The 22,700-nt window shown below is 31.1% G+C and overlaps 2 protein-coding genes and 1 pseudogene across 3 annotated transcripts; all 3 read right to left on the bottom strand.

Annotated features, from left to right (window-relative positions):
* Positions 1-4,713: 4,713 nt before the first annotated feature.
* On the bottom strand, positions 4,714-5,969 carry LOC123923805 (annotated as a pseudogene).
* Positions 5,970-7,196: 1,227 nt separating this feature from the next.
* Positions 7,197-11,743, bottom strand: LOC123923804 (DNA replication complex GINS protein PSF2). 2 transcript variants are annotated; one of them, XM_045976538.1, is made up of 9 exons: positions 10,789-11,743; positions 10,478-10,557; positions 10,294-10,368; positions 9,872-9,986; positions 9,070-9,169; positions 8,953-8,983; positions 8,780-8,872; positions 7,804-7,956; positions 7,197-7,480 (listed from the first exon to the last, which is right to left on the bottom strand). In XM_045976538.1, the coding sequence occupies exons 2-9, from the start codon at positions 10,523-10,525 to the stop codon at positions 7,463-7,465; spliced, it is 633 nt and encodes a 210-aa protein (XP_045832494.1). In that variant the 5' UTR covers positions 10,526-10,557; positions 10,789-11,743; the 3' UTR covers positions 7,197-7,462. The 2 variants fall into 2 exon arrangements, with proteins under 2 accessions (XP_045832494.1, XP_045832495.1); XM_045976539.1 differs by having other exon boundaries at positions 10,478-10,575; positions 10,789-11,134.
* A 432-nt stretch (positions 11,744-12,175) lies between these two features.
* LOC123923803 (uridine kinase-like protein 1, chloroplastic) lies at positions 12,176-18,606 on the bottom strand. The gene is made up of 14 exons (XM_045976537.1): positions 18,314-18,606; positions 18,136-18,227; positions 17,953-18,022; positions 17,309-17,427; positions 15,984-16,080; positions 15,161-15,240; positions 14,770-14,964; positions 14,375-14,458; positions 14,221-14,281; positions 13,969-14,029; positions 13,646-13,739; positions 13,436-13,508; positions 12,780-12,862; positions 12,176-12,680 (listed from the first exon to the last, which is right to left on the bottom strand). Exons 1-14 carry the CDS (start codon positions 18,498-18,500, stop codon positions 12,534-12,536), a joined length of 1,443 nt encoding a protein of 480 aa, XP_045832493.1. The 5' UTR covers positions 18,501-18,606; the 3' UTR covers positions 12,176-12,533.
* Between the last annotated feature and the right edge of the window lie 4,094 nt (positions 18,607-22,700).

The following is a 22,700-nucleotide window of genomic DNA, read 5'->3' as shown; positions in this document are numbered from 1 at the left end:
AAATAAAAAATAGGAATCATTCCGAGAGATCAAATACATCTAACAAATTTTATTGGTCTCAATTCTCAATGGCAAGTATATACCCCGAAGTTTCAACGGCAAGTATATAGAATCTACGTTTATTTTCTACTTTTTATTTTTGACAAATTTTCTCTTCTAGTTTTAGATTCTTAAATTCATTAGTATTTTTTGTCCATTATCATTTGGTATATATCTTTCAACGTACACATAAGATATGAATTAATTTTTATTTTTTTTTGATAATTGAATTAATTTTTTTTTATAAAGATTAGTTTGACAGTCCAACATAGAGTGACATGGAGTACTAAAAAATAATAAAATTTAAAACTTAATTTTCATGGTGACAGTTGGTAAAAAATAATTAAAAAAAGTGATCCACTTGATGTAAGATGCTGAGAGAGAGAAGAGAAGAAGGTGTAAATCTAAAGATAGTTAACACAAAAGTCTAAGACGTGATGCTGGCGGCGAAAATTAGGTTACGGATGCGTGGGGGAAGGGTCAAAGAGAGGCTCTTCACATGCTCATATTGTTATTATTATTATTATTGTTATTCAATTTAACAACGATGGCTATAATTAAATAAATAATAAAAATAAACAATATTATGTTGGTCCTATTAAAAATGAGCTTCATCTTCTCATAATACGTGTTATCATCCGTAAGTCCCATCTTAACCGAGTTTTATTTCAAAATTGTTAGATTTGATGTAATGATTGAGGTTGAAACCCTTGATTTTTTACTTGTATGTAAGTTTATAATGACTTTGTCATTTCATTTATTTATCAAAAAAATTGAGTTTCATTTTCTCATAAAAAAGGAGTTTCATCGACCGATAATATTAATATTGTTAGATTGAACAAATTTTTATTTAAATTCAAAATCAGTTGTCGTATTACGGTAGTGCTCTCTCTAGTTTTATATATTAAACACGACATTTATTTGTGGACGTCATCAACATTAATATTAATTATCTGCGTATTATAATAGTGCTATCTCTAATTTCATATATATATATATATAGTCCAGAAGGATAAAGGAGTATTTTATACACATTTCTTATAATAGAAAAATTACTCTCTCAATCTCAAAATAATTGTCACATTTTACCACTGCACACTTGTTGATGCATAATTTTGATCGTGAATATCTTTTGTTGTGTATTATTAAAAATTGTGAAAAATTGATATTTTGATAGTACTCATCGAAACAAATCTAAAAAATCTCATATATTAATATTTATCTTTATACATTAATAAAAAATTATAGTCAAAATAACTTATATGAATAGTGCACATATTCAAATTTTGACAATTATATTGGCAGAGGAGTATCAATTTTCTGCATGACTTAGTTGGCGCATTTATTTATTGTGCACTTACGTGTGACCCTTCATTTAAGGCCTTAATTACCCGGAATTTTTTTTATCAATGGAAAGGCAAATGAGTGAAAGAAATAAAGAAAACTCTAATTCTTTTAGGAAAATGCTAACCGGTGTTCCCGGGGCACTGGTTAAGGTAACTAAAGATAGTAATATTATCTTGAAACTTGTGAAGTCAACATCTTAAAAAATTTTATTTTTATTTTTTCAATATAATTTTTTTCTTTTCTTTTCCTTTACCCATTCTTTTATTGTAGTAGTACTAGTAATTACAGTGATCTTTTATCTTTAACTTTCTAATTCTTGACGAGGAAAATACCATACATTAAATATGGAGCTGACGTAAGCCGTGACTTCTGCACTAATTCCTTGCCTCACACACGTGAGTGCATGTACGTATATGCTAGTTACTCCTCCGTGCTATTTTATAGAACTTCATTTAACTAAATATATTATTCATCGTATTTTTTTTATAAGTATATAAATGTAAATATTATCATATAAAATTTTGTTTGATTTATTTCGACGAGTATTTTTAAAATATTAAATTTTTATAATTTTTACTAATGTGCAGTTAAAAATATTCGTAATCAAAATTATGCATTGGTGTGCGCGCAGTGGTCAAATAGTTCTTAGATTTTGAGAAGGATGGAGTAATTCTTAATTTGATTTTCAAATCAAATTTAGGAAAAAGAAATTCCTCAAAATGTTTTTACTAAGAATATGATAAAAAGAATCCCATGGATTTTGTAACAAAACTTACTAGTATTTATTACTCATCCGTCCCATTTTAAATGACTTTTTTTTACTTTGATTTGTCCCAAAATAAATGACATATACAACTTTCAAAACCATTTTTTCCAATTTTATCATTTATGTGGGCCCCTGTTTATGTGTGTCATACTCAACCAATTTAATCATTACTACTAATAATGAAAAAGGTAAGGGTGGTTTAGTAATTTTATATTTAATTTAACAGTTTTATTTCATATACAGAGGAGTTCTTGTTCTTTGATTATTTCAGCGTGCATAAAAGATTATCTTTGGCCTTCATTTGTAGGCATACTTAGTGTTTTTTTAGTGCATTTATTAAATACTGAAAAAATTGTTTTCCAAAATTAAGCACAGACTATTGTACGTTCACACCAATCTTAGATTTCCAAATTAACCATAGCGTCGGGTGTCACACCAAATTAAGCACACACTATTGTACGTTGTGTGTTTTATATATAAAATTTGGTGTTAAAAAGAAATGGTCCTCACAAACGCACAACCCACGACATGGTCCTCCCGGTACTAGGGCAAGACTCAAGAATTTGTATCAAATAGTTTGTTATGCAAGTTAGTATTTAGTCACAGTTCCTCAAATATTATGCAATTCAATATAATATATATACAATATGTCTTTTTATTACCGGTCCAAGTTATTTTTTAAGAGTACTCTGTATTAGTCCAAGTTGAAGTACGTATTTTGTCAAAAAATATCTAGATACCCTAAATTTTGCACCCTGACCCTACCTTTAATTATACCACATCGATCGATCGTTTGATAGTTATAGATTTGGATTATGCATGTAGGAGACTCTCTCATTAAATTACTAGTAATTTAATTTCTCTATAGTTTAGATGGTCAAATCTTTGAATTCCAAAGGCATGACCATGCTGAAATATTCCAAACAATGGAACACTCTTTCTTATTATGTTCTCCGTGTTTAAAATTAGACATATGTGGACACGGATTTAGTACATAGTACACATCGCAATTAAAAATGAAAGTTGGCCATATTCTAGTGATGTAGTAATGTGCATGTTGGGGAAAAAAAATGAGAAGACAAGAAAAATCCAATGTTAAGGAAAACAAAAAAACCAATACCAAAATGATATCAACAAAAATAGAAAAAAGGAAGATCATTCTTGTTGCATACAAAGGCATAAGAGATGAAATTAAGAATGGAATCCCACCACATCACACCATTGATCTGAAAGTCATGATTAACCAATTTATCCGCGTAACAATTTCCTTCACGATAAATATGGGAGACTCAAAATCGAAATCCTCGAATTATGGAGACAATTAGACCAACACTTTCGTAACCTCTATGTAACCAAAGAAGGTTTACTAAAAACTTGAATAGTCATAGAAGAGTCACATTCAAGCCAAAAATTTGTCCAACCTTTGCTAGTAGCAAACTTTCTATAATACTAGAACGTCGACCCGTGCGGTGCGCGGGTCTGATTAGCTGTAAGATATATAATGATTAGGATTAGGATTTCAATGGATTTTAAAAGACTTTTTTGTGATGATAAAATCCTGTGGTATTCAATTAGGATTTTAAAAGACTTTAAAAAAGTCTAGTGGTATTCAATCAAGACTCTTTACAACTTACAAAAAGTCTTGTGGTATTCAAAAGTATTCTAATTTCGATGGATTGTTTAAAAAATAGGATTTTAATGGATTTTGATGGACTTTTTAGTGAATTTTGAGCTACAAAAAGTCTTTCCTCATATCATGAAATTTTGATAGATTCTCATTTTTTTTTTATTTCTTTCACCTTTTCTCATGTTTCTATTTCATGTTTCCTGATTATTTCATGTTTTTTTATAATCGCTTATATTTTCTCCCTACCTCTCTATCACGATTCCTCTTCATGGTTGTCCTGCTACCGTAGATAGTGTCACGATTCATTATAGGATATAGACATTGAAAATATATACAACAACAACATGTTTCAACAACAACAACAAACATTGTTCGTCATTTTTTTTTAAATTGTTTTTTTGTTTATTCATTGATTTTTTTTTTTGTAGAATTTTATTCATTGATTTTTTTATTATATTAATGATTGTTGATTTTTTTAAGGAATGATTAATTTTCATTGATTGATTCATTAATATTTTAGAAGGAATTTATATCGAATTTATTGACTCATTTAAATCTTAAAAGTCTATAAAGTACTTCAAAATCTCAAAAGTCTGTGTCATAAAGTCTCACAAATTCTTGTGTTAAGAATTTTGATTGAAAAAGTCATTCAAAAAAGTCTTCTAAAATCTCATAAAATCAATACAATCTCACAAAGTCTTTTAAAATCTTCAAGATTTTTTTTGCTAAAATTGTCTTGTGAAATCTTAATTCAATACACCCCCTAAATAAGATATGATAATTCCAATAATGTAAGGTATATGAAAAACGTTGAATAACATTAAACGATAGTTCAACAATAATTTTGGATAAATATTCATAAAAAAAATTATATTATATTACGGAAAACTTTCTTATAGACCACATTCGAAGTCTTAGTCGTATCTTCACCGTCGTCATCGATGATAAATATTTTTAATCCTTTTCTAGAAGTAACTCTTGAAATTGCAACATATAACTGACCATGTGAAAACACTGACAACGGAAGATATATCCCAACATGCTTTAAAGATTGTCCTTGACTCTTATTAATAGTCATCGCAAAAGAAATCATTATAGGAAATTGTCTCCGTTTAAATTTAAAAGGAATTCTCATGGTGTCAGAGAAAATCTAGGTATGAAAACCTGATCACCAATATTACTTCCTGAAATAATTTTTCCTTCAAGAGCACGTTTTCCCAATCTCGTAATAATAAATCTTGTTCCATTGCATAATCCTAATTTTTTATTCAAATTCCTTAATAGCATAATTGGAACTCCAACTTTAAGTTTCAACTTGTGATTTGAAAGTCCCGACGTAGAAATCGTGTTCAAAAATTCGGGAGTATGAACATCATCCACTGTTTGACCGTCTAGATTTTGTGTGAGTGGAGTATCATAACTCAAATATGTTTTTTCTTCACCAGGAAATTAAATCCAACATATAATCATTTATTGTGTCGACTATTGAATTTTTAGGAGCTAGTATAACTCTATTTTGGAAATACATTATATCGTTCATGTTTTGTAAAAGTTGGGGATATGTGCTTTCAACGATAGAAGCAAGAGGATAACTTGAATTTGGAATCAATAAATCTGATGGAATGTCAAGTTTTAAATCATCATCGTTGTCATCTCCAATTTCTCCATCGCCAACACCCAAAACCCATTTAGAAAACAATCTTCTTTGTTCAACGTCTGCACTCGAAGCACCACCGAGAAGCCTCATGTTTTTACTCAATGTTAAAACTTCACAAAAATTTCAAAGAACTGAAGAATTAATAATAGCATGAACAACTTTTGTCCTTGTACCTTTGGGTATTAATGGTTGAATTTGTCTAAAATCTCCGTCAAAAACAACTTTTCCACTGAAGAGAATGTGTTTATTTTTTTCATCAACAGCTTGAGAATATCTTTTAAAGTTCGATCAACAGCTTTGAAACAGTGTTTGTGCATCATTGGTGCTTCATCCCATATAATGAGTTTTGCTTTTTGTATTAATAGCACCAAAGGGCTTTTAGGAACTATGATACATGTTGAAAACTCGTCAACATTTAGAGGAATACAAAACCTTGAATGTGTTGTTCTACCGCCAGGTATAAGCAATGCAGCGATCCCACTTGAGGCAACTGTTAAAACTATCTCACCTTTTGAGCGTAATGCGGCTGACATAGCCCTCCAGATAAATGTCTTCCATGTACCGCCATAACCATAACGAAAAAACACACCAAATTTGTTTTCGTTAACTCTTGTCATGATTGTGTCATATACTTTACGTTGCTCTGAAGTCATAGTTGACATCAATCTAACATGTTCCTCAGCTAATGATTGTCTGTTATAATTCAATTCATCGTGTATTAAACTATTTTGTATATCAGGAACTAATGATGTGTCTGCTCTAGGCTTTGGAGGATAATCTTTTAAACTCTTCCCACAACTACGTAACATCATCTCAATATCTGCTAGTGCATATTGTATCAATTGATCATCGATTAATATTAAATTTGCAATGTTAAAATCAAAGTAATGAATGTGATTAGTGACATGACTATGGTTGTGTTTGGTTGTATTGCAAAAAAAATTGATTTAGCAGAATTGAGTTTGATAATAACTTTCCAAATCACACGTGATAATAACTTTCCAAATCTCACATGATAATTATTCTCTAAATTTATGACCCGGTAGAAAAAAAATCATTGATTAGGAAAGACATAAAAATATTTCATGATGAATAATATAGTCAACAATAATTTCGATATGATATACTTTTAAAATTGATGGTGCTTATCAATTAGTGCACATAATTTTAATCTCAATTGGTATACTTGCCATAGTGGTTGGAAATATTGCTTTGCACTGAAGGGTTGCGGCTTCAAATCCTAGTCAAGACAAAATTGTATTATTTTTTAATAAAAATTGCAAGATAAAATGGAGGGAAAACAGAGAAAACAAATTAGGGTTTAGGGTTTGCTTGTGTATACAAGCTTATAATATAAAAGATTTTTCTAGTTTTTACTTTTCTTGTTCCCTTTAGTTTAGCTTTGCAGCTGCTCACCAATGTGTTGGTGTAACTAGTCCTCTTTTCAAATTGGTGTATCTTCTAAATTTCACTGTTGTTTATATCTTTCTCAATTTCATTCATTGTTTCTTCTTCCATTCAAAGTTAATTATGTGACTACTTAAACTTCAGGCTACCATGTTCATGATCCAATTGTTCTCTTCCAAAAACATTTGAGCTTTTGAGTAGTGATGACTCAAAGTATCTATATTTATTCTGTTACTGACCATGTAATTCACAATGACTAGAGAATATAGCTTCAGAGCTCAACAACTAAACTAGTTTACAACATGCTATTATCTTCTGAATCAAATACTTCAAATTAACTAAAAAATATAAGGTTGGAATCAAATACTTCAAATTACTGATAAAATTAAGTAAAAAATATAAAAAGTGCATAAATAAATATGTTAATACATATAAGTGCTTTTTTTTCCTAATTCTTAATCAACTCTGCAAATTCAACTAAAGTCACAAGCTACCTATTTTACAAGGAAATCAGCAGCAAAGGTATCTCCTAGGTGCTTTTTAGGAAAAGATGTAACTTCGAAGCCAGTCAGATTTACCACCAATCTAGAAGTGGTGTTGCCAAACACGATATTCACAATTATCTTCGTAGTTGCCTCTGCATAAGCAAATACAGAATTAAGTTTATTGAATTATTATCATTGATGTGAAAATGAGCAGACCAGTAAAAATGTATCTATAGCTTTGCAGAATTTGTCATGTCATAACAAGTACAAATAGTTTAATAACTTCACAATTATAGTGTAAACAAATTTTATGACCTCCAATCATAATTTACCATTTTCTGCAAAGACTACATTTTGACATGACAAGTTAGTGAAATATGATTGAACATCTGTTTAAAACATGTTTAGGCTATCAACATATATAAATATTTTAGCACAGGAATTTTTTTTGTAAGAGTATATCAAACAAACATACTCTTGGGGCATTCGGAGCAACTTGCGGACGTCTATCAGAAACTCGCTCTGGGTCTGGGATCAAATCTGGACTATCATGCTTGTAAAATGCCTGTAAAGCTCTTCCAATAAATGGGCGAACAATATTCACTTCCATTGCAGACAAGTTTTTAATCTGCAATATACCAAGACAAACAGATATGTAACAAGACAAACAGCCTGTATTTTGCAGCCAGATTTTTTCGCACACATTCTAAAACTGGAAAAGAACTTATCGTTTGGCCTGGCTTTTTTTCCTCTTATTTAGAGCTTATGCAAACAACTTATGCAATTTATATATATTATTATAAGTTTGTCAAGGTAGTTTATGATAAAATAGCTTATAAAATTACAATTTTCACTAGTGTGAACTTATAAAATAACATAAAACTTAATTTATATTGCATAAGCTATTTGCATAAGCTCAAAAAAAGCTAGGCCAAACGGACTCTTAAAATGGTAGCGACATTACTACATCAAATTCAAAATGCAAGTATTAAAACATGCCACTCAAAATGCAAGTATTATTTAAAACAAATTTTATGATTAATGAGAAAACACGCCACTCTAAGTAGAATGCTGATAGAAACCAACTAGTATTATCAAGAAATTAGGAAACATCTTCCCTGCACATAATGATTCCTAAAGTATTCAACAGACTCTCCCGATGACAAAAGGCCTCAATTCTATACAGATGACACAATAGATCACTCTCTAAGGCTCACCTCCAGCCAACATAGCATGCCTTACTTCCAAATTATACCTAACTAACTCATAAGTAACAATAACAATTAACAGATTAAGCTCTTAACAGACAGTAACTAACGTATCAAATACAAACTTTGGCATCACATAGTGGCATCACATAGAGAGAAAATTAAACCCATATATATGAAAAAATACAATTGCATTCCAGACTTTTACGATCATTGTACTGCTGAAATGATTAGACAAATTACCTTCACAGCTATTGTACGACCATTGAATGCCTCCAAGTCAGTTTCAACTTTATGAAACCTTACGTCTCTGATGTCCTCAATTAAAGACCTCACCTTCACAAGAGAAATAAGCTAAGCATCAGAAGAAAATCTTGCAGCATATTTCTGGAAAATCAAACTTCTTTTTAACTCACCATGTATGCATCAGAGATGTTGTCTCGTGCACTAAAAAATAAGATAAAAAATATATTAGTTAATATAGTAAAATAATAGTATCTAACAGAATAAGACTTATTTTTCTCTAAACTTACTGATCAAAAAGAAGTCTTGAGATTTCTACATAATGAAATGGCAAGTGCTCAGACATCTCTTGAGAGTCTCGCTCTGCTTCCAACACTTGAGTCAACTTCTCTAATCACAAACAAAAGTTGGGAGAAATATTAAGTATATACTTCCTGTTATTACTTTTACCAACAAATTTTAAACTAGAAAAGCAAAAAAAGATCAAAGCCAAACCACACCTAGACAACCCAAAGGACGGGAAAATTTAAAAGAACCAGCTGATTAATCGTCATAATTAAAAACAGGCAATACGAAAAAATATTTGCTTTAAACAATATAACAAAAAAAAAGGGTTGAATACTTAGCCCAAATCAAAACTCAACACAAGCTAGTGTTGTCAATCCAAAAAATAGCAGTTTGTTCAAATTCTACTACGCTATTTGACAACACTTTGTAGAAGGGCCTATAGCCGTATTGGATAACAATAGTGGGTTGTTAAAATTCCAAAGCACTATAGCCGTTATTTGATAACACTTACACAATCTTACAGTAGAAGGGCCTTGAGTAAAAAAACGAAAACAAAAAAGTTATTGGAACAAACTCAAGTTAAAAACACATTCTTTAAATTTCCCTCATCTATTTTTATTCTCATATATCGCAATTGAACACTTCTAATTTCTATTGCCAATGTTAGATTGAGCAAGGTTTTAAATTCCACTCCACAAATCAACCACATATATCTACAACTTTCCAAAACATTAAAGATCGCAACCCAATAGCAACCGCAGTTGAAAACCTTTTTGGGGATAAAAAATAAGAAAGGAAGCTTACCAACAGACATCCATTGGGGAGGGACAATGGAGCACTTGCCTCTCTTCTTGAGAGCAATTGCCAACCAAAGTGGTACTTGAGTAACAATCTGTGGCGTAAATGGACCAAAATCTCCCTGCCATTGTGATAACAAAAAAAATATATAATTCAAATATGGAAAATGCTAAACAGTGCCCCCGGAGCACTGTTTAAGGAACCAAATATAGTAATATCATATTGAAGTTTGTGCCGTCAACGCCTCGAAAGTCTAAAAAGTGTTATTTTCAATTTTAAAATTTCCTTTTTTGGTTTCCTTAACCAGTGCCCGGGGGCACCGGTTAGCATGACCCTTCAAATATGTATCTAAAACAGAACTAATGTTTCTACAAAAAAATAAAAGGAACTAATGTTGTGTTTGAGATACGAATTATTGCATTGCTTACAGAAATGAGACAGAGAGGATCCATTTTGAGATTAGGCACGATGTCTACAATCTCGTCTTCAGCGATGAACTCGAGCTAATTGACAAACAAAACAAAACAGTAATGTATTAATAATTTTCAAACAATGTAAATAACATAGTCCTATGTAGTAGCAATTATCATTCATTCATTCATTCATTGATACCTCCTCTGCTGAAAAGAGTGAGAGTTCATGATTCGATTGCCCAGCCATCTTTCTCTTTCAACTTTGAACTCAACAAATGTCTGTATGGAGATGAAAACCTGGTGAGTGCTAGGTAGTCAATTCCAGACACAGTTTGTTCGTTTTTTGGACAAATCACACAAATAATAATACTATAAACGCGTATTTAATGTAAAATTAAACAAATAACTCAAAACTCATGAATTTCAGAAATCAATAACAAGTTAACAACAACACATTCAAGTTTCAACAACAACAGAACCACAGTGAGAAATCAGAAAAGAGTGAGAGACCTTCGATTGCGAGAGAGAGAATACGAACGGCAGTCGGTGGATGTGCGAATGGCGGTGGGCGGTGGCCGGTGGGAGAAACAGAGGCGTCCAGTGAGCTGAGAGTCAGAGGCCGGAGGCAAGTGTGTGTGTGAGAGAGAGAGAAGTGACAGTTGTCTTCTTTCTTTCGCTGTGAGACTGAGATAAGTCTCGCTCTGAAATGAGAACTGAACCGCAATACAATTTATCAACTTTTTTTTTTTCGGTACATTACACAATTTATTATTTTAACTGAACTTAAAATAACCGAAGCTATAACGATTAAGTAGTAATTGACGCTGAATTTGATAGAGAGAAATACTGTTCGATCCCGCAACCACGATCAGAGAAGGTCGGAATCACTTAATGTCAGAACTGACCCTCGAACCACATTAAAAATAATGATAAAAGCAAAAAATAAATAAATAACAGAAGCTAGAACCAAATTTGACTACACATACACTCACTTTTATTTTTGACAAATGGACTACATTCACTTGTTATCCTAAACAATTCAATTTATTTTTTTAAAAAAATCCTCATTTTGAATAACCCTAAATCATCGAGTTACTCGTCTCTAAAACATAAAGGTCGCAAACAAACAACACAAGTCTCCGAGCTTCACCATGAAATTGAGAAAAATACAAATAAAGAAATAAAGGAAGAGAGAAATTCAAGAGAGAAATGAGCAAACTTGAAAATGAAACTAAACAATTGATGGCAAGAACTCTGGTGTGATCGCCATCGATGGAGAGACAAAGGATCTTGCCACCAAAGCTACCGAGGAGCTTGATGGCGTGTAAAGTTTTAGATTTGATAATTCGTTCTTGCTACTCGGTGAGTTGTATTAATGAAAAATAATTGAAAGATTCTAGAAAGAAAAATATGTGAAGAGGGAAGAAGAATTTGTGCTCCTTGCTTGGCTTCATTTCGATTTTGATTCACAACTCACTTTGCTACTCAGTCACTCATTTTAATTTTAAGCGATTTGATTCTCCTTGTCTTGTCACAATGAAAAAAAAATTCTTTTATGAAGCAACACAATTGCCTCAAAAATACTGAATTAATTGTTCTGGCTTTGATTCGGTTCACTGAACCGATATAACAATTTAGTTCGATTGGAAACAAAACATTACTGGTTCAATTTGATTTTTCAAGCTATTGTGACAGTTCAGTTAAATTTTCTCCTTAAACAGAACCATCAACTTTCTCCTAATGTCAAAGATATTATCAAGGACACACTCTACAGCAAGCTTACAACTTGGCTTCAGCAACGGTGGCATCATTGATTCCATCCATACTCCAAGTGTGAGCGGAAAAGAATATCCCCCTCATTTTAATCCCGAGTGATTGAACCAATATGATAAAACTAGTGAAATGTAGTATAATACGTTTGCATATATTGATCAATGGTCGATCTGTTTTGTTAAAGTTTGAGTTTCACAACTATGCAATATGATAAAACTCGGAGTTTTGTATGATAGCATCATCATCTTGCTAGAATTTATCTCTACATTTAATAAGCTAAAGAAAATCTATCATGCAAATTAACTAAAGAATGAGTTTGCATCCATATTATTCTAATTTGCTTGCCTCAAATCGCATCCAAGCTGGCATTTGCTAAATCTTCGATATTTCATTACAATGCAACATGCTGTTTTTCATATTTCTAACCAAGGCATCTGTTAACCAAAAGATGTGTCTAGTCTACCGAACGACATGTTGCAGGATCAATCATCAGTGCCAAAGTAGCGATCACCAAATTCACCCAATCCAGGGATAACACGAAACTCTTCATTTAATGCAACATCAATCTCAGATGTGACAATTTTCAATGCTGGGAACCTTTTACAAACACAATGGATTCCTTCAGGAGCCTGAAAAGGATTCACACAATCAAAGCATGTAAACAAAGTGAAATTATAATCAAATAACCACGATTATATTTGCAAAGAAAAGCATCAATATAAACTCACAGAAATGAGATTCAGGAATATAATGTGGGATTCTGGTACTCCTTTCTGAATGAGTAATTCAATTGCTTGGTTGGCTGAATTGCCTGCAGTAGAATTATTGATATTAATTTTTTATTCCTCAACAGTCCAGAAAACATGGATTAAGTAACCATAAATTGAGAATGATTCAAACAAATCATCACTCGACTACTAAACTTCTCAAGTATACAATCACAAAGTAAAAATTAAAAGTACAACTTAGTGATCACTGCTTTCGGCTTTTACCTGCTCCTTATGTGGTATCTAGCTAATACAATTGCCAAATAAATTGAATTATATTTTTATCATCCCTTCTCACTCACCAACTAACTAGAAAACAGTATTCCACATTCACATGTATCATTCAAACCAGTAACATTATTAACATGCTACCCTTTTGTAGCAAACAACTAAAGAGTAAATTGTTACTTTTCTCCCTGGCAGCTGGCTACTAATTACTTTGTAATATAATTAACAGGGTTTTTTTTCTCATAGATTCAAAGAATGTAAAATACAAGTGTATGCATTACTTGCGGACATACAAGATTTAAGCAAATAAAACCTATGACAATATGACACAGTATAATAAAGTGGAACAATAAATAGTGGAAGGACATTTCAACATTTCAAAACTTCACCTGTAGCAAGGACAGGGTCCAGAAGCAAGACATGCCGTTCTGATATATCCTTAGGAAGCTTTTCATATATAAGCTGCTCAGAGAAGCAAAGAGTTTACCATTAAATACAAACTACCATATGAAACATAGAGATGAGGGCTATTGTAGGCAACTTCATGGATTCCAAATAATTTACATTACCTTCGTCAAAAAAACAAAAATTTACATTACCTGTTTTCCATTGTCTCCATCCCGGTGAATCAGAATTTTTCCAATTTTAATGCCTTTACAACATGCACGAAGTGCATTTTCCATGCTTTCACCACTATAATAATATAAATACAACGAAAAAATTTCAGCCTAAGCTTGAATGCGGAAGTCAATAAGTTTTAAGTGCAAGGACTCGAATGTTAAAGATGGTAAACATATCCATAGAAAGAATCTGAGATTGTAACAAAGGAACTAGTCTTAGTTGCATCGTTGCATTTTTGGTAGAAACCTATCATTTGGACTAGACCTGCAAAAATCAATACCTGGTACAAAGCTTAGCTCACCTTCGAATAATTGAAACACCGCATAATTTCTTGCAGAAATCAACACCAGTATAGACAGATCCTGAAATATAAACCTCATTTCAGTTAATTAGTGGTGTCAACATGAATCATTTTATGTGTCCTACTGTGGTTTCTTAGCCATACATGTTCCAGTTCACAAAGTACAAATATTGTTCCCCATAGAAGAGAAGATTATATGATGAACATCAAAGTAAAAAACTGCAAGAACTGAATACAAAGAGAGATGATTGCCTGTTGGAGTGACAACTTGCTTTTCGGTGAAAGGAAGATGACCGAGACCATGCTCAACAACCTGATGGCCAAGATCAGCAAAGGTAGTTATATCATTTAACTACTAAAACCTCATTAAGTAAAAATGTTCAACAAAGCTATAAGCATACAGTACCAGCCGTATAAGTCGATCAGAATAAAATACAAAATCATGCTTTGATATATCTTTGTCACGAATCAATGTATGCATCCCCCTTATCTGAAACATAACCATAACCAATAAAGGAACAACTACAGATGAAACAAATCATTACATCAGTATGTAGCCTATGAACTTAGAGCTCCCATAAGCTAAAAAGCTAACCTAAACAAAAAAATCAACCAATCTGCGTGTCTTATAAAAAATACTTGGTCTGTTTGCCATAAATCATAATAGAACAAGTACTTTTCTTAAATTGAAATAAAAATCCAATATGTTTGGTTGAGTAGCAAAATTTAGGATCTTCTATAAATTTTTAATAATTCAAAATGGAAAATAAAATAAAAATTTACAATGTATGTCAAGGATACCTGGAATGTAGATTGAATAACATATACGTTTGGATAGATTTTGCATAGATCATGTTGACCAAGCTTTGTGCGGATGTGTTGTGTAATCAAATCGATGGCAACATGATTATCACCTCCACGAGGAATGATCACATCAGCATATTTCTTTGATGGTAGAACAAAGTCATCAAAAGCAGGCTTAACAAACTTTGCATACTACAAAAACCAACATTACAGGAAGTTAGGAATGACCGTTCAATGCGATTCATCACATCTCATAAGGTGTATAAAATTGTTTCTACATTTTTTACATATCAAGATTTCTCAAAAATATAAATTTTGTATGAAAGAGTTATAAATATTAGCCTAACTGTTATAAAACCATGGTTTCTAATTAAATTGCAGGACTTACCATTTCGAGAACAGAGTTTATGTCTCTACCCCTTTCCACTGTGTCACGTCTAATTCTACGAGCAAGCCTCACATCAGCATCTGTATGCAATTAATAACCAAATATATTATTAAACAGAGAAGGAAGGGTGGGGTAGCTTCCAATAATGCAAAAAATGAAATAAATAATAGCAACCTCTTGTGAAGTGGTCTTCAAATAAGGACCAGTAACTAATCGGAGAATTTACCTCAACATGACAGGAATGAAAAAGAGTTGAATATAACACATGGAGAAATGAGCTTACTAATACCCTTATATCATGTCACTGACCATATATAAGTCAAGTTGCAGTTCACAAAACAAAGTTACCCGTGAGAAGGTACTATGGTAGTATAGATCTAAATCATATATCAGTGGAATGCCTATTGGTTAGAAAATTTAATACCATATACAGTTAAAAAATATAATACAAGTTACCCTAATCATTTAATTCTTCCGATATTCTAAAAAACTATGACAATAATTAGCGTCCCTGTGATTCATCCAAGGCTTCAGTTCTACAGCAATTTTGTTGTGCATTTTTTATTTCTAGGAGTTTCTTTTTTCATATTCTTAACAAACGATCCATATATGTTTCCATGTATCTAATTTTACGAAGTACTTACACAAATGCAACACAATATCTCACAATAGGAGAAATAAAGAGACAGAAAATGGTTCCAAATAATTATTAATGAAAGCATAGTACTTTGCTGTATTTGTAGACTATTAAAACTATAATAACTTGTACATTTCAATGACACATCATTGGAGGGGGTGGTATGAAAATAAAAATGTATCAAACCTGTGTCAACAAAGATCTTCATGTTCATCAGATCACGGACACCTTGATCGTGGAATACAAGAATTCCCTCCAATATAATGACATCAGAGGCATTGACCTGGGCATAGACCACAAATGTCAATTACTATTCAGCAAAAACCACAAAAACTTTCTGATACGATCATGAGTTCCCTAAACATGTGGAAGGAAACTTATAAAAAATGCACAAAAAATATTTTGGATGAAGATGCTTTGAGCCCAACTTGAAGCCCAATTCACATGATAACAAGCATCATTGGGCTGATTTGTGGTCTAATAATATTGGACTAAATAAATAAACAATTAAGTCCAATTTTCTTTATTTTTATGGCAATTTTCGTTTTTGGTATTTGGAGGATTTTTAGATGACCTTTAGTTGCTCCCTAGGCTCTCTAGATGCTTCCTAGTGGCGCGGCGCACTAAGTCATTATAGTGGCAGTGGGAATTTATAAGCATGTCAGTGGGAATTTTCTAAGTCCTATGATGAATGTATGGTAGTGGTCAATAAATCCTACTACGTAAGGATAGACTATAAACAGGGCTTTCATGTACTTCTCAAAATAACTTGAATATAATCAAATTTGAGAGTTTCTCTTGGGAGAACTTTTTCTTTGTTCTTGTGATAAGAAATTGTTCTTGATATAAGAACTTTATAGTGTTGGTTCTACCGACAGGTCGCGGTTAGGGTCGCACTTTGTTTGATAACTTTGGTTCCGGTTAGGGTCAAGTTCCTCTTTTACTTGATAACTTTGGTTCTACCGGCAGGTCGCGGTTAGGGTCAAGTTCCTCTTTTACTTGATAACTTTGGTTCTACCGGCAGGTCGCGGTTAGGGTTAAGTTCCTATACCTGTTTCTCAAGACAATCCATAAGCGGTCGCTAATCACTTTCCAATAGGAAAAGGAGAAATGTTAATGGTACATATGAAGCCCATTTACTCCAAAATTTTCAACATTTGAAAATAATAATTTTGAGTGATAAATTTGAGATGCGGTTTCTGAATTTCTCATCAGCCTTTTCAATGTGGAAAAGGATGTTTTGTGTCCATGGTGAACCTTGGCTTTGTCCATGGAAAATCAAAGTGACCACAAATGAGACTTAATCACGTTTCACCGTGAATCTTTACAATATCAAGTATCACGACACAAATGTTACCATGTCATCGATTTAAAACATTGGTCCCACCTTACCATCTAAAGTTGTTTCTTCTTTTACACATGCTTCAAGTTAAATTAGTTAATATTAAATAATAAATGACCTAAAAGTGGTAATGTAAGTATAGAAGGAGAGCATAATCCACACTGTATACCTGACGGAAACTATCAGAAGAGCGTTGGTGCTTCTTAAAGTCATAAATGGGAATTTTGACTCTTTGGCCACTGATGAGCTTCTTCATACACTCTAACAGTTGCTCCGTGTCAAAAGCATCTGCAACAAACAAACAAGAAACCTATTCAAAGGACTTGTTAACGTATATTAGTTTTCACCGACATCCAATAAAGATTCATTACTTTGCCACTTCATAAAATCAATTTAAAACACATTTATAAGAATAGGATGACATGGCAAAATAATAGACTAAAATTGGTTTACACCGACAATGCATGTAAGTTAAACTCTAGAGTTAACCGCCATTTTTGTCGTGAGGTGGTTGACTATAGTCCCTGAATATATCAAAAATACAAAAAACATGTACAAATGTATCTTGTTGTAGTAATTTCCCCGATGACCAAACTGACTAACAAAAGACACATTTGAGGGACAAACTAATAAAAGATGCATACCCGGGTCTAACTGTCTAATAATTAATAAAAGACAAATTCAGGTATGTTTTAGTAGTAATTTTGATACATTGTCTCACATTAAAAGACTAAAATGCATATTTACTCTAAAGTCTAAACTATAAGCCAAAATGAATGATTGATTGATTAATTGATCGATTAAATGATTTACCAGGGTGATCAAAATTGTACTCGTGAACATGTTCCAACTCTTCCGGTTTCAACCCGCGATAAAACGAATCCTATATACAGTTAAAAAAAATCAATAATAAAAAAAAAAAACTGTATTGTTGAATGAAGAAAATAAAATGAGATTATAATGTAATGTAGTTTAGGTTAAGTAATTAGGTAGTACCTGATTAACAAGAACTACACGATGATCGTGAAGCTGTTGAATGATCATATCACAAACAGTGGTTTTTCCAGAAGCAGTTCCACCGGAAACACCTGCACCAACATCACCGCAACAAATTGTTCATTTTCATTGAAATTCAAATTCAGAGAGAGAGAGAGAGAGAGAGAGAGAGAGATACCAATGACGAAGGGTTGATTGAGAAGAGAATCGGAGGTTAGGGTTGAATTGGGAGCGAAAGAAGAGGTTGGGGATGATGAAAGTCGAGCGTCGAGTCGAAGGCCGGAAAAGTGGGGACCAGATGCTGCTTCCATGGCGTAATCAATCGAAGTTGTTTCTGTTTCCGGCGTCGCTTTTTTGTGTTTCATTAGTCTCTTTGGTAGACTGAGTCAAACGTGAATGTGATGATGATGATACTTGTTTGTTTGTTGTTTTGTGTGAAAGAGAAAACTTTGGAAATGAATGAAAAATAAAATGAGTTTAATTCATATGTACGGACATTGTAAAATAATTTTACACGATTGTCCAATAAACAACCATCATTTTGTTAAGTCATATCAAGAAAGTTGAGTGAAGTGACGGAAAATATGGTTGATATTGATTGATGGTGTAAAATTTACACCATCAGTGTATTTAAATTAAATCCAAATAAAATAAAATGAAATACACTTTTTTTTTGACTAAAAAAATTACATATCAAATATTTGTCACAAAAACTATAATAAAAATAACGTGAATTTAGTACAGTTGATAGTACAATTGCATTTTATATGTCGGGATTCGAACACCGAAAACCATACTTATTCACCTCAAAAGTGAAATTTATATAATTATCATCTATAATTTATATAATTATCATCTACTATAAGTGTACAGATATATTATGATATAAATTCAAACATAAAATTTCACAATTTTTTCAATCTTCACACTTAAATATGTAAGTTCATTCTCATACGGTTTAACTTAACAATATCGCAATAACTAAAATTTTTTACATTGTACTATATATTAATGAAATTAAATAAAAGTCAATCTATTTAGTCTAGTCTACTATAAAAAATAAACAAATGAAATAATAAAAATAATATAAAATGAACATAGTACATCTCATCATATTTTATGTGATATTATTTGATTTGATTCTATTTTTTTTAATGTACTTTTATTTTGTGGTTCAGTTATAAAAAAGAGAAATTCTTAGGTGAGTCATCACCTAAACATCAATGATTAGGCATAACCAATCACATAATTACAACTCATTATTATATTAAATAATTACATATAATTAGTAGATAAATAATTAAAACTAAATCTCTATAAATAAGGAAAGGAAAAAAATGAGTTATCAAAAAACATGTGTTGTGCACTTTATTAATTTTTTTTTTCTTTCTAATTGCTCATATTTTCTTTTCTCCAACTAAGCTCTCTATTTTGTTTTTAATTTCCTTGTTTCAATTATTTTCATGTAAACACTTCGATGATCAATACATTGCTGAATACCAGTTAAGTAAATGTCTTATCATATTTTGATACTAACTTATCATATTTCAAAGAATTTTGCGTATGGAATAACGGTAACCAATAATACAAGTTGTGTATCAAAGAATATACATCATTATTATTTTTGTACTTTTTGAAAACTTAGGGACTGTCCAAACTATTATGAATTTGTTGGATAAAAAAATATTTGATAGTTGATAAAAAAACTTATGTCGTATAAATTATAAGGTAGCTTATAGCCGATAAGCTAGATAATTCAGTTTATATTATGTAGTTAAATTAACGGTTGAATTATCTTATTAATATAAAGTGCCATAAAAAAATGTTTAATTAACAGTAGTATTTAATTATTTTCAAGTAAGATAACAAGAATAAAATGAGAGAAAAAATAATAAAATATAAACTAATTGAATTAGTAGATTATTACTAATATAAATACAAGTTTCAATTAGTAAAAAAATTATAAAAAAAGAAAAGAAAAGAAAGCTTAGTATGAAAAAAAAAGAGCGTGTGAAAATAAATTATAAAGTGTACATGCATGTTTTTTTTTTCTTTCCTTTCCTTATTTATAGAGATTTGATTTTGTTAATTTATTTTTTTTTGGTTAAAGAGATTTGGTTTTATTAAATACTACACTATTTATTATTTGTAATTATTTAATATAATAATTAGTTATAATTATATGATTGGTTGTGCCTAATCATTAATGCTTAGGTGATGACTCACCTAAGATTTTCTCTATAAAAAAATGTACTTTAGTGGATCCCAGCCACATGCCTTTTATGAGGGGAATATGCCTTGGAGTTGGAATATTATGCTATTCTTTATTGTTTTCGTTTTGATTTTTATTTATTTATTTTTATAGCAAAATGTTAAATGGGTAACCCAAAAGAATAAAAAGTTAAGTGAGTTGGGTTATCAAGCTAACCTAAATCAGGCATGTTTCAAAGTTTAGTGGTGCGTTTAAAGATGTGCTTACAAATCATCTTTCATTGTTCTTTAAGGGTCCGTTTGGTGCGCAGGACAAGATAGTGATAGGATAAGATATAAAATAGGATAAGGATAGGATAGGATATCAACAGTATAACAGTTATCCTCAGTTATTCTATCTTGTGTTTGGTGCACACAGGATAACAAACTTGATAACTATTATATCATGTTTTTAATACATACTTGCTCATAATAATATGATAAGATATATAAAATATTTAAATGACAAAATTACCCTGGTAAATCAATTTTATTTTTTTAAAATTATTTTGTAATACTTTGAATTTTTTTAATAAAAATATAAATAAGTAATCAAATAAATTTATATAGTTTTAAATAAAAAACATGAGAAAATAATAAAGTTTAATTTTTTATATGAATCATGATCAAATAAATAATCCAATGATATATACATGTTAGATAAGCTAAATAAATATATGATATATCTCATACCTAAATATTAAAAATATCATTGTAAAATAATTATATTTAATTTCTTATAAAATTTAAATTAATATCCATATTTTACGATTTTTTTAATAATTAGTTTACTTTAAAATATTGTAATTTTAGTATAATTTTGATTTTTTTAGATTATGTAAATTATAAAATTACCCTTGTGAGAAAATCATATGTATATTTAAAAATTAATTATTTTATTATTAATTTACTATCAAATTATTTTATTATTTATATTTTATTAATTTTCATTTTTTTTATTTTAAAATATATTTATAATAAATCAGTAAAAAAAATATTTTATCCTATCCTGCTGGTAACCCAACTCAAATTCAGGATAAGAATTTTAACTAGAGAGACAGGATAGGATAAGCTATAAGATTAACTTATCATATCCTGCTGTGTCACCAAACACTGGACTGAAACAGGATATGATACAGTTATCATATCCTGTCTCTTATTCTTGTGCACCAAACGGGCCCTAAAAGAAAAAATATCTTTCATTGTTATTTGCTATTTCGATCCGTTGTCAAATTTGAAAGGTAGATATTGATAAATTTCAACAATGATTCCCAACATTGAGGGACAATTGTGAGTTCTTTAACCACTCCAAAAAGCGTTAAGTACAATGTAAAGATGATAAAAGCATAAATAACTTGTTTGATTGATTAAGTGTATTTGAAAATCAGGTAAATTCTAATATGGATCACTTCATCAAGTGGTTCATGGTGGACTAGTCATGAATAACATTATAACGAATACGAATTTTACAAAATCCACCGTTGGATTGAAAATTTATATCATGTAGATCTTCCATAGAAAAATTGAAAATAATTTGATATGTTATTGAGACACATTAAGATTAACGGTTTATTAAATAACGTAAATCTTGATGGGCCTCAATAACATATCAAATGATTTTCAAAAAAATTTTAAAAATTTATGGATGGTCTATACGATATAAACTTTCAATCCAACAGTGAATTTCGTAAAATTCATATTCGGTAGATCACTTGTCCACGGTAGACCACTTGTGAAGGTGGACCACTTGTGAAGGTGGTCCACCGTATCATTGGCCTAGAAAATGAATATGAATTCACTATATAGGCAAATTCTAGTTCTTTTAACATAAAGTAGTTAGTCTATGGATTTTTTTGCCTTGATTGCTATTTGCACGAGTAATGCGTGATTTCTTCCTTCACAAGTGATCATGACACCCCATGTTTGGATCACAATCCTCCATTCCGTGGCATGATTTGTCAACTATGCATTGTATTGTATGTTGTTTCCTTCCATTGTGGCATCCACGATCCTCAAACCCTTCACCCGACTTGCGAATGGCCAAAACCTCCTTAAATCTTGACGATTCAGTTACCTAATGGTCATCTTAAGCTTCTAACTGGTTCAAAAACTGTTCTTCCCGATTATCATACTCAAACCCTTCTTAAATGGTGTCCTTGGATAATACATCTTGTTAGTTATTTTCTCTTTTGAATTGCTAATTTCATTTTTTTTCTGTATATCTAATGCTAGGAATTAGTCACTTTCAGTCATCCAATGAGGTAAGTCAGTCGAACTTGTTCCCTAACTCTATTTCTTTACAAGTAAACAAACTA

This window comes from Trifolium pratense, linkage group LG4, assembly GCF_020283565.1.
Source record: "Trifolium pratense cultivar HEN17-A07 linkage group LG4, ARS_RC_1.1, whole genome shotgun sequence".
In the NCBI taxonomy this organism is placed as follows: domain Eukaryota; kingdom Viridiplantae; phylum Streptophyta; class Magnoliopsida; order Fabales; family Fabaceae; genus Trifolium; species Trifolium pratense.
This window is presented reverse-complemented; position numbering and strand designations above follow the sequence as displayed.

What these genes read in the sequence shown, in the direction of transcription:
- LOC123923804 (XM_045976538.1), bottom strand. Translation starts at nt 10,525, where the DNA reads ATGGCTGGGCAATCGAATCATGAACTCTCACTCTTTTCAGCAGAGGAG. An exon ending in CACTCTTTTCAGCAGAGGAG is followed by an intron (nt 10,369 to 10,477) that starts GTATCAATGAAT and finishes TTTGTCAATTAG; the next exon opens with CTCGAGTTCATCGCTGAAGA. An exon ending in TCAAGACTTCTTTTTGATCA is followed by an intron (nt 8,984 to 9,069) that starts GTAAGTTTAGAG and finishes CTTATTTTTTAG; the next exon opens with TGCACGAGACAACATCTCTG.
- LOC123923803 (XM_045976537.1), bottom strand. Translation starts at nt 18,500, where the DNA reads ATGAAACACAAAAAAGCGACGCCGGAAACAGAAACAACTTCGATTGAT. An exon ending in CAATCAACCCTTCGTCATTG is followed by an intron (nt 18,228 to 18,313) that starts GTATCTCTCTCT and finishes ATGTTGGTGCAG; the next exon opens with GTGTTTCCGGTGGAACTGCT. An exon ending in GTGTAGTTCTTGTTAATCAG is followed by an intron (nt 18,023 to 18,135) that starts GTACTACCTAAT and finishes AACTGTATATAG; the next exon opens with GATTCGTTTTATCGCGGGTT.